Source organism: Bombina bombina, chromosome 12, assembly GCF_027579735.1.
Source record: "Bombina bombina isolate aBomBom1 chromosome 12, aBomBom1.pri, whole genome shotgun sequence".
NCBI classification, from domain to species: domain Eukaryota; kingdom Metazoa; phylum Chordata; class Amphibia; order Anura; family Bombinatoridae; genus Bombina; species Bombina bombina.
Genome location: NC_069510.1, coordinates 6598875 through 6612240, shown reverse-complemented (window position 1 = coordinate 6612240; position 13366 = coordinate 6598875). Strand labels below are relative to the sequence as shown.

The following is a 13366-nucleotide window of genomic DNA, read 5'->3' as shown; positions in this document are numbered from 1 at the left end:
CATTGTCTATACAACCAGTAGTTATCCCTTGCACAGAACCATACAGACCCACACTAGCATTGTCTATACAACCAGTAGTTATCACATGTACAGAACCATACAGGCACTGTCTATACAACCAGTAGTTATCCCTTGCACAGAACCATACAGACCCACACTAGCATTGTCTATACAACCAGTAGTTATCCCTTGCACAGAACCATACAGACCCACACTAGCATTGTCTATGCAACCAGTAGTTATCCCTTGCACAGAACCATACAGACCCACACTAGCATTGCCTATACAACCAGTAGTTATCCCTTGCACAGAACCATACAGACCCACACTAGCATTGCCTATACAACCAGTAGTTATCCCTTGTACAGAACCATACAGACCCACACTAGCATTGCCTATACAACCAGTAGTTATCCCTTGTACAGAACCATACAGACCCACACTAGCATTGCCTATACAACCAGTAGTTATCCCTTGCACAGAACCATACAGACCCACACTAGCATTGCCTATACAACCAGTAGTTATCCCTTGTACAGAACCATACAGACCCACACTAGCATTGCCTATACAACCAGTAGTTATCCCTTGTACAGAACCATACAGACCCACACTAGCATTGCCTATACAACCAGTAGTTATCCCTTGTACAGAACCATACAGACCCACACTAGCATTGTCTATACAACCAGTAGTTATCCCATGTACAGAACCATACAGACCCACACAGGCACTGTCTGTACAACCAATAGTTATCCCTTGTACATAACCATACAGACCCACACTAGCATTGTCTATACAACCAGTAGTTATCACATGACACACAATATGCCCTTGTACAGAACCATACAGACCCACACAGGCACTGTCTGTACAACCAGTAGTTATCCCTTGTACAGAACCATACAAACCCACACTAGCATTGTCTGTACAACCAGTAGTTATCCCTTGTACAGAACCATACAGACCCACACTAGCATTGTCTGTACAACCAGTAGTTATCACATGACACACAATATGCCCTTGTACAGAACCATACAGACCCACACAGGCACTGTCTGTACAACCAGTAGTTATCCCTTGTACAGAACCATACAAACCCACACTAGCATTGTCTGTACAACCAGTAGTTATCCCTTGTACAGAACCATACAGACCCACACTAGCATTGTCTGTACAACCAGTAGTTATCACATGACACACAATATGCCCTTGTACAGAACCATACAGACCCACACTAGCATTGTCTATACAACTAGTAGTTATCCCTTGTACAGAACCACACAGGCACTGTCTATACAACCAGTAGTTATCACATGACACACAATATGCCCTTGTACAGAACCACAGACCCACACTAGCATTGTCTATACAACCAGTAGTTATCCCTTGTACAGAACCATACAGACCCACACTAGCATTGTCTATACAACCAGTAGTTATCCCTTGTACAGAACCATACAGACCCACACTAGCATTGTCTGTACAACCAGTAGTTATCACATGACACACAATATGCCCTTGTACAGAACCATACAGACCCACACAGGCACTGTCTGTACAACCAGTAGTTATCCCTTGTACAGAACCATACAAACCCACACTAGCATTGTCTGTACAACCAGTAGTTATCCCTTGTACAGAACCATACAGACCCACACTAGCATTGTCTGTACAACCAGTAGTTATCACATGACACACAATATGCCCTTGTACAGAACCATACAGACCCACACTAGCATTGTCTATACAACTAGTAGTTATCCCTTGTACAGAACCACACAGGCACTGTCTATACAACCAGTAGTTATCACATGACACACAATATGCCCTTGTACAGAACCACAGACCCACACTAGCATTGTCTATACAACCAGTAGTTATCCCTTGTACAGAACCATACAGACCCACACTAGCATTGTCTATACAACCAGTAGTTATCCCTTGTACAGAACCATACAGGCACTGTCTATACAACCAGTAGTTATCACATGACACACAAGCATTGTCTTTACAACCAGTAGTTATCACATGACACACAAGCATTGTCTTTACAACCAGTAGTTATCACATGACACACAAGCATTGTCTTTACAACCAGTAGTTATCACATGACACACAAGCATTGTCTGTACAACCAGTAGTTATCACATGACACACAAGCATTGTCTGTACAACCAGTAGTTATCACATGACACAAGCATTGTCTGTACAACCAGTAGTTATCACATGACACACAATATGCCCTTGTACAGAACCATACAGACCCACACTAGCATTGTCTATACAACCAGTAGTTATCCCTTGTACAGAACCATACAGGCAATGTCTATACAACCAGTAGTTATCACATGACACACAAGCATTGTCTGTACAACCAGTAGTTATCAAATGACACACAAGCATTGTCTGTACAACCAGTAGTTATCAAATGACACACAAGCATTGTCTGTACAACCAGTAGTTATCAAATGACACACAAGCATTGTCTGTACAACCAGTAGTTATCAAATGACACACAAGCATTGTCTATACAACCAGTAGTTATCACATGACACAAGCATTGTCTATACAACCAGTAGTTATCACATGACACACAAGCATTGTCTGTACAACCAGTAGTTATCACATGACACACAATATGCCCTTGTACAGAACCATACAGACCCACACAGGCACTGTCTATACAACCAGTAGTTATCACATGACACACAAGCATTGTCTATACAACCAGTAGTTATCACATGACACACAAGCATTGTCTGTACAACCAGTAGTTATCACATGACACACAAGCATTGTCTGTACAACCAGACACAACATGCCCTTGTACAGAACCACACAGGCACTGTCTATACAACCAGTAGTTATCACATGACACACAAGCATTGTCTGTACAACCAGAAACAACATGCCCTTGTACAGAACCATACAGACCCACACAGGCACTGTCTATACAACCAGTAGTTATCCCTTGTACAGAACCATACAGACCCACACAGGCACTGTCTATACAACCAGTAGTTATCACATGACACACAAGCATTTTCTGTACAACCAGACACAACATGCCCTTGTACAGAACCACACAGGCACTGTCTATACAACCAGTAGTTATCATGACACACAAGCATTGTCTGTACAACCAGAAACAACATGCCCTTGTACAGAACCATACAGACCCACACAGGCACTGTCTATACAACCAGTAGTTATCACATGACACACAAGCATTGTCTGTACAACCGGTAGTTATCACATGACACACAAGCATTTTCTGTACAACCAGTAGTTATCACATGACACACAAGCATTTTCTGTACAACCAGACACAACATGCCCTTGTACAGAACCACACAGGCACTGTCTATACAACCAGTAGTTATCACATGACACACAAGCATTGTCTGTACAACCAGTAGTTATCACATGACACACAAGCATTGTCTATACAACCAGTAGTTATGACACACAAGCATTGTCTGTACAACCAGTAGTTATCACATGACACAAGCATTGTCTGTACAACAGGTAGTTATCACATGACACACAATATGCCCTTGTACAGAACCATACAGACCCACACAGGCACTGTCTGTAAAACCAGTAGTTATCCCTTGTACAGAACCATACAGGCACTGTCTATACAACCAGTAGTTATCACATGACACACAAGCATTGTCTATACAACCAGTAGTTATCACATGACACACAAGCATTGTCTATACAACCAGTAGTTATCACATGACACACAAGCATTGTCTATACAACCAGTAGTTATCACATGACACACAAGCATTGTCTGTACAACCAGTAGTTATCACATGACACACAAGCATTGTCTGTACAACCAGTAGTTATCACATGACACACAAGCATTGTCTGTACAACCAGTAGTTATCACATGACACACAAGCATTGTCTGTACAACCAGTAGTTATCACATGACACACAAGCATTGTCTGTACAACCAGTAGTTATCACATGACACAAGCATTGTCTGTACAACCAGAAACAACATGCCCTTGTACAGAACCATACAGACCCACACAGGCACTGTCTATACAACCAGTAGTTATCACATGACACACGAGCATTGTCTGTACAACCAGTAGTTATCACATGACACACAAGCATTTTCTGTACAACCAGTAGTTATCACATGACACACAAGCATTTTCTGTACAACCAGACACAACATGCCCTTGTACAGAACTATACAGGCACTGTCTATACAACCAGTAGTTATCACATGACACACAACATGCCCTTGTACAGAACCACACAAGCACTGTCTATACAACCAGTAGTTATCACATGACACACAAGCACTGTCTATACAACCAGTAGTTATCACATGACATGCCCTTGTACAGAACCATACAGACCAACACAGGCATTACACTGGTACCCCCTCCCATAGGAATCACTGCCCACTAATGAGATAATAAAAAAAAGCACACACCCGTGATACACAGCACCCTCCTGCAGCATTGGTGTTCCCCATTTTAATGTTTAGCTGCTATTCATGCCAGGCGGTCTCTCTTGGCAGTGTGCGTCTGTGCGTTGCTACAAGCAGTGCTGGCTGTCGGCGAGTCCCACCACCAGGTGACCATCTGCAAGGCCCACTACCCTCTGGGAAGGAACCTACTCAGCATGCATCAAGACAAAAAGCCACAGGTCCACTTCCAGCACAAAAAACAGTGTTAATTCTCTATTACCATCACGTTTCTGCTGTCAGGTGCAAGCGTGCCAATTACAGGGACACTGACACTTCCAAACAACTTGGCTTTATTTTGAGGCTGAGAGCTTGGGGCTAGACCATGCACCATTACATTGCTAGTGTCACGATAGTAATAAACAACCAGTCTACATATTTACATTCATACAAATACATTATCTGCAGTATTTACACAAACTATATATCTTCTGGAATTAGTGCTGATGGATTCAGCCCCAAGATCAGGGTGGCTTCAAATGGAAGTTGTTTTGAGGTGTGAGCCTCCATGTAAGTTTCAACATTTCAAATAAAATAAGGATGCAAAGCAGTTTTTTTCTGTGATTAGAAAAACATAATCTACAAACATCTGAACATACTGGTGATAAAAATATGGTAGGAAATAAAGTGCATCCTGTGCCCAGAAACAGCAGCTGAATAGGTTTCCCATAATGCTGCAGGAAAACAAGTGCAAGATGTATTTCTGCACCAAGTCATGTATGTGCTGGGAATGTGAAATCACCCTGTGATCACCGGACAACAGAACGCTAGCGACGGTTCACAAACCAATGCATTAATGGTCTGAAAAAGAAACCTGCAATATTGCCCCACTGCACGACAAGCTGATTTCCATTAGATATTAACTCTTTGGCTGCAAGAGGGAGCTGCACACATGAAAATGAGGCACTATTTGGAAGCCACAGGGTTAATGATCTACATATTCATTCCTTATAGTAAAAGTCTAGCATCCTATTAATAGCTGCAAGTGCCCAAAGAAATCATCCAAGCTGCGGTTGGTTGCAGTGAGGGTGGGGTTAGTGAGTAGGTGCACAAGACAGCTCCAGATTGCATGCAACACTAAATTAGACTCACAGTTGCTTATGGGGACATGGGAGTCAAAATAAACCTCTCATGATTCAGACAAAGAGTAAAGCTCTAAAGAACTCTAAACTTATTTGTTGTAATAATTATTTTCGTTCTGATTTTGCAGGATAAGCATTAGGGAGTTAATCTACTGTTACTGAGTGCAGAACACTAAATTGTGCAAAATAATATTATCTTTATGTTCTCTGCAATACAGAACATACCAAAGTGATAAACATATTTATAAAATAAAGAAATATCCGTTAACAGATTGACAAATGTATATGTGCGCAGAGACCAGCTATGGTGCTCTAGAGGACTGTCAGTGAGACAAAATATGCGATGCCACGGATCTGTGTCAGGGACCACAAAACTGCAAACTATGCACTAAATAAACACAGGAAAAAGCGTACTGAGAAATTATAGAGTTGTGTTTATCTGCTGCAAAACAAAACCTCAAACCTAAGTACTGTCTGATGGCAACAGCAAAATGCTACAAGATAGAGGCCTGCACACATCTGGCACAGTCCTGTGAGCAGCTTATTGTATTCATCTTTCTTACGAAGACTTCTTCTCACACTGACAACCTGCACTTATCTGATCACTGCTGCACCTTTCTAACCTGCCCTGAAGCAACAAACTCACTGCAGATTTACTACATGCCAGGTAAGGTGACAGTCACAGGGCTGGGCACACATACAGGTTAGTTACAGAGCTGCAGGACATAGTCACAGGGCCGGGCACACATACAGGTTACAGAGCTGCAGGACACAGTCACAGGGCTAGGCACACATACAGGGTTAGTTACAGAGCTGCAAGACACAGTCACAGGGCCGGGCACACATACAGGTCAGTTACAGAGCTGCAGGACACAGTCACAGGGCTAGGCACACATACAGGGTTAGTTACAGAGCTGCAGGACACAGTCACAGGGCCGGGCACACATACAGGTCAGTTACAGAGCTGCAGGACACAGTCACAGGGCCGGGCACACATACAGGGTTAGTTACAGAGCTGCAGGACACAGTCACAGGGCTGGGCACACATACAGGTCAGTTACAGAGCTGCAGGACACAGTCACAGGGCCGGGCACACATACAGGGTTAGTTACAGAGCTGCAGGACACAGTCACAGGGCTGGGCACACATACAGGTCAGTTACAGAGCTGCAGGACACAGTCACAGGGCTGGGCACACATACAGGTTAGTTAGAGCTGCAGGACATAGTCACAGGGCTGGGCACACATACAGGGTCAGTTACAGAGCTGCAGGACATAGTCACAGGGCTGGGCACACATACAGGGTCAGTTACAGAGCTGCAGGACATAGTCACAGGGCTGGGCACACATACAGGGTCAGTTACAGAGCTGCAGGACATAGTCACAGGGCTGGGCACACATACAGGGTCAGTTACAGAGCTGCAGGACATAGTCACAGGGCTGGGCACACATACAGGTTAGTTAGAGCTGCAGGACATAGTCACAGGGCTGGGCACACATACAGGTTAGTTAGAGCTGCAGGACATAGTCACAGGGCTGGGCACACATACAGGGTCAGTTACAGAGCTGCAGGACACAGTCACAGGGCTGGGCACACATACAGGGTCAGTTACAGAGCTGCAGGACACAGTCACAGGGCTGGGCACACATACAGGGTCAGTTACAGAGCTGCAGGACATAGTCACAGGGCTGGGCACACATACAGGGTTAGTTACAGAGCTGCAGGACATAGTCACAGGGCTGGGCACATAAAGAGCAAAAGCACTGCCCTAGGGTCACTAAGTACTAAGGTAAGTCACAATAACTGGGTTTATAAAGTGTTATAAGTATGGGCACTGCCTCATGCCAGCTCCTAAGGCTAACACGGATATGATAGACTTGTCTGATGCAACTAATCCGCACAAACATATCAGTGGAGAGGCAGTGACCTATACGGTACCCCCAGCAGGCTCACTTACCGGCAGTGACCTATATGGTACCCCCAGCAGGCTCACTTACCGGCAGTGACCTATACGGTACCCCCAGCAGGCTCACTTACCTATACGGTACCCCCAGCAGGCTCACTTACCTATACGGTACCCCCAGCAGGCTCACTTACCTATACGGTACCCCCAGCAGGCTCACTTACCTATACGGTACCCCCAGCAGGCTCACTTACCTATACGGTACCCCCAGCAGGCTCACTTACCGGCAGTGACCTATACGGTACACCCAGCAGGCTCACTTACCGGCAGTGACCTATACGGTACCCCCAGCAGGCTCACTTACCGGCAGTGACCTATACGGTACACCCAGCAGGCTCACTTACCGGCAGTGACCTATACGGTACCCCCAGCAGGCTCACTTACCGGCAGTGACCTATGCGGTACCCCCAGCAGGCTCACTTACCGGCAGTGACCTATATGGTACCCCCAGCAGGCTCACTTACCGGCAGTGACCTATATGGTACCCCCAGCAGGCTCACTTACCTATACGGTACCCCCAGAAGGCTCACTTACCTATACGGTACCCCCAGCAGGCTCACTTACCTATACAGTACCCCCAGCAGGCTCACTTACCTATACGGTACCCCCAGCAGGCTCACTTACCTATACGGTACCCCCAGCAGGCTCACTTACCGGCAGTGACCTATACGGTACCCCCAGCAGGCTCACTTACCGGCAGTGACCTATACGGTAACCCCCCCCCCAGCAGGCTCACTTACCTATACGGTACCCCCAGCAGGCTAACTTACCTATACGGTACCCCCAGAAGGCTCACTTACCGGCAGTGACCTATACGGTACCCCCAGCAGGCTCACTTACCGGCAGTGACCTATACGGTACCCCCAGCAGGCTCACTTACCGGCAGTGACCTATACGGTACCCCCCAGCAGGCTCACTTACCGGCAGTGACCTATACGGTACCCCCAGCAGGCTCACTTACCGGCAGTGACCTATACGGTACCCCCAGCAGGCTCACTTACCGGCAGTGACCTATACGGTACCCCCAGCAGGCTCACATACCGGCAGTGACCTATACAGTACCCCCAGCAAGCTCACTTACCGGCAGAAACCTATACGGTACCCCCAGCAGGCTCACTTACCGGCAGTGACCTATACGGTACCCCCAGCAGGCTCACTTACCGGCAGTAACCTATACGGTACCCCCAGCAGACTCACTTACCGGCAGTGACCTATACGGTACCCCCAGCAGGCTCACTTACCGGCAGTGACCTATACAGTACCCCCAGCAAGCTCACTTACCGGCAGAAACCTATACGGTACCCCCAGCAGGCTCACTTACCGGCAGTGACCTATACAGTACCCCCAGCAAGCTCACTTACCGGCAGAAACCTATACGGTACCCCCAGCAGGCTCACTTACCGGCAGTGACCTATACGGTACCCCCAGCAGGCTCACTTACCGGCAGTAACCTATACGGTACCCCCAGCAGACTCACTTACCGGCAGTGACCTATACGGTACCCCCAGCAGGCTCACTTACCGGCAGTGACCTATACAGTACCCCCAGCAAGCTCACTTACCGGCAGAAACCTATACGGTACCCCCAGCAGGCTCACTTACCGGCAGTGACCTATACAGTACCCCCAGCAGGCTCACTTACCGGCAGAAACCTAAACGGTTCCCCCAGCAGGCTCACTTACCGGCAGAAACCTATACGGTTCCCCTCACTTACCGGCAGTGACGGATACAAGATAACGATCACAGCCCCAGTCACATACCCATATAAGGAGTTAAGCCCGGATGTGTACGGTTAGTGCATGCATCGGGTGCCGGTACCCCCTATACACCGCATGAGCACTTACCTGCAGTCCGCCTGTAAGTTCCGCACCAGCAGCAGAATAATGAAGCACAGCTGCAGACGCCTGGCTGAGATTATTGAGCGCTCAGCCACCGCCTATGTACAGGGAGGAGCCGGGGGGCGGAGCTGCTTGTGCTGTACTGAGACAGTGATTGTACCCCTATATCTGGTGTATCATCCCTTGTGCCCTTCCCTCTCTGTGCACAAGCTCTACTACTGGGTATTATATCTCTCTGTGACACAAGCTCTAGTACTGGGTATTATATCTCTCTGTGACACAAGCTCTAGTACTGGGTATTATATCTCTCTGTGACACAAGCTCTAGTACTGGGTATTATATCTCTCTGTGACACAAGCTCTACTACTGGGTATTATATCTCTCTGTGCACAAGCTCTAGTACTGGGTATTATATCTCTCTGTGACACAAGTTCTAGTACTGGGTATTATATCTCTCTGTGACACAAGCTATAGTACTGGGTATTGTATCTCTCTGTGACACAAGCTCTAGTACTGGGTATTATATCTCTCTGTGACACAAGCTCTAGTACTGGGTATTATATCTCTCTGTGACACATGCTCTAGTACTGGGTATTATATCTCTCTGTGACACATGCTCTAGTACTGGGTATTATATCTCTGTGACACAAGCTCTAGTACTGGGTATTATATCTCTCTGTGGCACAAGCTCTAGCACTGGGTATTATATCTCTCTGTGACACAAGCTCTACTGCTGGGTACTATATCTCTGTGACACAAGCTCTACTACTGGGTACTATATCTCTGTGACACAAGCTCTAGTACTGGGTATTATATCTCTGTGACACAAGCTCTAGTACTGGGTATTATATCTCTCTGTGACACAAGCTCTAGTACTGGGTATTATATCTCTCTGTGACACAAGCTCTAGTACTGGGTATTATATCTCTCTGTGACACATGCTCTAGTACTGGGTATTATATCTCTCTGTGACACATGCTCTAGTACTGGGTATTATATCTCTGTGACACAAGCTCTAGTACTGGGTATTATATCTCTCTGTGGCACAAGCTCTAGCACTGGGTATTATATCTCTCTGTGACACAAGCTCTACTGCTGGGTACTATATCTCTGTGACACAAGCTCTACTACTGGGTACTATATCTCTGTGACACAAGCTCTAGTACTGGGTATTATATCTCTGTGACACAAGCTCTAGTACTGGGTATTATATCTCTCTGTGACACAAGCTCTAGTACTGGGTATTGTATCTCTCTGTGACACAAGCTCTAGTACTGGGTATTATATCTCTCTGTGACACAATCTCTAGTACTGGGTACTATATCTCTCTGTGGCACAAGCTCTAGTACTGGGTATTATATCTCTCTGTGACACAAGCTTCTAGTACTGGGTATTATATCTCTCTGTGACACAAGCTCTAGTATTGGGTATTATATCTCTCTGTGACACAAGCTCTAGTACTGGGTATTATATCTCTCTGTGACACAAACTCTACTACTGGGTATTATATCTCTCTGTGACACAAGCTCTACTACTGGGTATTATATCTCTCTGTGACACAAGCTCTAGTACTGGGTATTATATCTCTCTGTGACACAAGCTCTAGTACTGGGTATTATATCTCCCTGTGGCACAAGCTCTAGTACTGGGTATTATATCTCTCTGTGACACAAGCTCTAGTACTTGGTATTATATCTCTGTGACACAAGCTCTAGTACTGGGTACTATATCTCTCTGTGGCACAAGCTCTAGTTCTGGGTATTATATCTCTCTGTGGCACAAGCTCTAGTACTGGGTATTATATCACTCTGTGGCACAACCTCTACTACTAGGTATTATATCTCTCTGTGGAACAAGCTCTAGTACTTGGTATTATATCTCTCTGTGACACAAGCTCTAGTACTGGGTATTATATCTCTGTGACACACGCTCTAGTACTGGGTATTATATCTCTCTGTGGCACAAGCTCTAGTACTGGGTATTATATCTCTCTGTGACACAAGCTCTAGTGCTGGGTATTATATCTCTCTGTGCACAAGCTCTACTACTGGGTATTATATCTCTCTGTGACACAAGCTCTAGTACTGGGTATTATATCTCTCTGTGACACAAGCTCTAGTACTGGGTATTATATCTCTGTGACACAAGCTCTACTACTGGGTATTATATCTCTCTGTGACACAAGCTCTAGTACTGGGTATTATATCTCTCTGTGACACAAGCTCTACTACTGGGTATTATATCTCTCTGTGACCCAAGCTCTAGTACTGGGTATTATATCTCTCTGTGGCACAAGCTCTAGTACTGGGTATTATATCTCTCTGTGACACAAGTTCTAGTACTGGGTATTATATCTCTCTGTGACACAAGCTCTACTACTGGGTATTATATCTCTCTGTGACACAAACTCTACTACTGGGTATTATATCTCTCTGTGACACAAGCTCTAGTACTGGGTATTATATCTCTCTGTGACACAAGCTCTAGTACTGGGTATTATATCTCTCTGTGGCACAAGCTCTAGTACTGGGTATTATATCTCTCTGTGACACAAGCTCTACTACTGGGTATTATATCTCTCTATGACACAAGCTCTAGTACTGGGTATTATATCTCTCTGTGACACAAGCTCTACTACTGGGTATTATATCTCTCTGTGACACAAGCTTTAGTACTGGGTATTATATCTCTCTGTGACACAAGCTCTACTACTGGGTATTATATCTCTCTGTGATACAAGCTCTAGTACTGGGTATTATATCTCTCTGTGACACAAGCTCTAGTACTGGGTATTATATCTCTCTGTGACACAAGCTCTAGTATTGGGTATTATATCTCTCTGTGACACAAGCTCTAGTACTGGGTATTATATCTCTCTGTGGCACAATCTCTAGTACTGGGTATTATATCTCTCTGTGACACAAGCTCTAGTAATGGGTATTATATCTCTCTGTGGCACAAGCTCTAGTACTGGGTATTATATCTCTCTGTGACACAAGCTCTAGTATTGGGTATTATATCTCTCTGTGACACAAGCTCTACTACTGGGTATTATATCTCTCTGTGGAACAATCTCTAGTTCTGGGTATTATATCTCTCTGTAGCACAAGCTCTAGTACTGGGCATTATATCTCTCTGTGACACAAGCTCTACTACTGGGTATTATATCTCTTTGTGACACAAGCTCTACTACTGGGTATTATATCTCTCTGTGACACAAGCTCTAGTACTGGGTATTATATCTCTCTGTGGCACAATCTCTAGTACTGGGTATTATATCTCTCTGTGACACAAGCTGTAGTACTGGGTATTATATCTCTCTGTGCACAAGCTCTACTACTGGGTATTATATATCTCTGTGACACAAGCTCTAGTACTGGGTATTATAGCTCTCTGTGACACAATTTCTAGTACTGGGTATTATAGCTCTCTGTGCACAAGCTCTAGTACTGGGTATTATAACTCTCTGTGCACAAGCTTTAGTACTTGGTATTATATCTCTCTGTGACACAAGCTCTAGTACTGGGTATTATAACTCTCTGTGCACAAGCTTTAGTACTTGGTATTATATCTCTCTGTGGCACAAGCTCTACTACTGGGTATTATATCTCTCTGTGACGCAAGCTCTACTACTGGGTATTATATCTCTCTGTGACACAAGCTCTAGTACTGGGTATTATATCTCTCTGTGACACAAGCTCTAGTACTGGGTATTATATCTCTCTGTGACACAAGCTCTACTACTGGGTATTATATCTCTCTGTGACACAAGCTCTAGTACTGGGTATTATATCTCTCTGTGACACAAGCTCTAGTATTGGGTATTATATCTCTCTGTGACACAATCTCTAGTACTGGGTATTATATCTCTCTGTGACACAAGCTCTACTACTGGGTATTATATCTCTCTGTGACACAATCTCTAGTACTGGGTATTATATCTCTCTGTGACACAAGCTCTAGTATTGGGTATTATATCTCTCTGT

At 45.0% G+C, this 13366-nt stretch overlaps 1 protein-coding gene across 5 annotated transcripts in view; it reads right to left on the bottom strand.

Annotated features, from left to right (window-relative positions):
- The window catches only part of GSN (gelsolin), a 118181-nt gene extending 108653 nt beyond the window's left edge, over nt 1–9528 (bottom strand). Inside the window, exons 1-2 of one of the 5 annotated variants that reach the window (XM_053696218.1) lie at nt 9387–9460; nt 4466–4647 (exon numbers count right to left, since the gene is read on the bottom strand). In XM_053696218.1, the coding sequence (XP_053552193.1) occupies nt 4466–4507 (42 nt within the window). In that variant the 5' untranslated portion in view covers nt 4508–4647; nt 9387–9460. Of the gene's footprint in view, nt 1–4465; nt 4648–9386 lie in introns of all 5 variants that reach the window. The other 4 variants (XM_053696220.1, XM_053696219.1, XM_053696222.1 and 1 more) reach the window with 4 other exon arrangements.
- Between the last annotated feature and the right edge of the window lie 3838 nt (nt 9529–13366).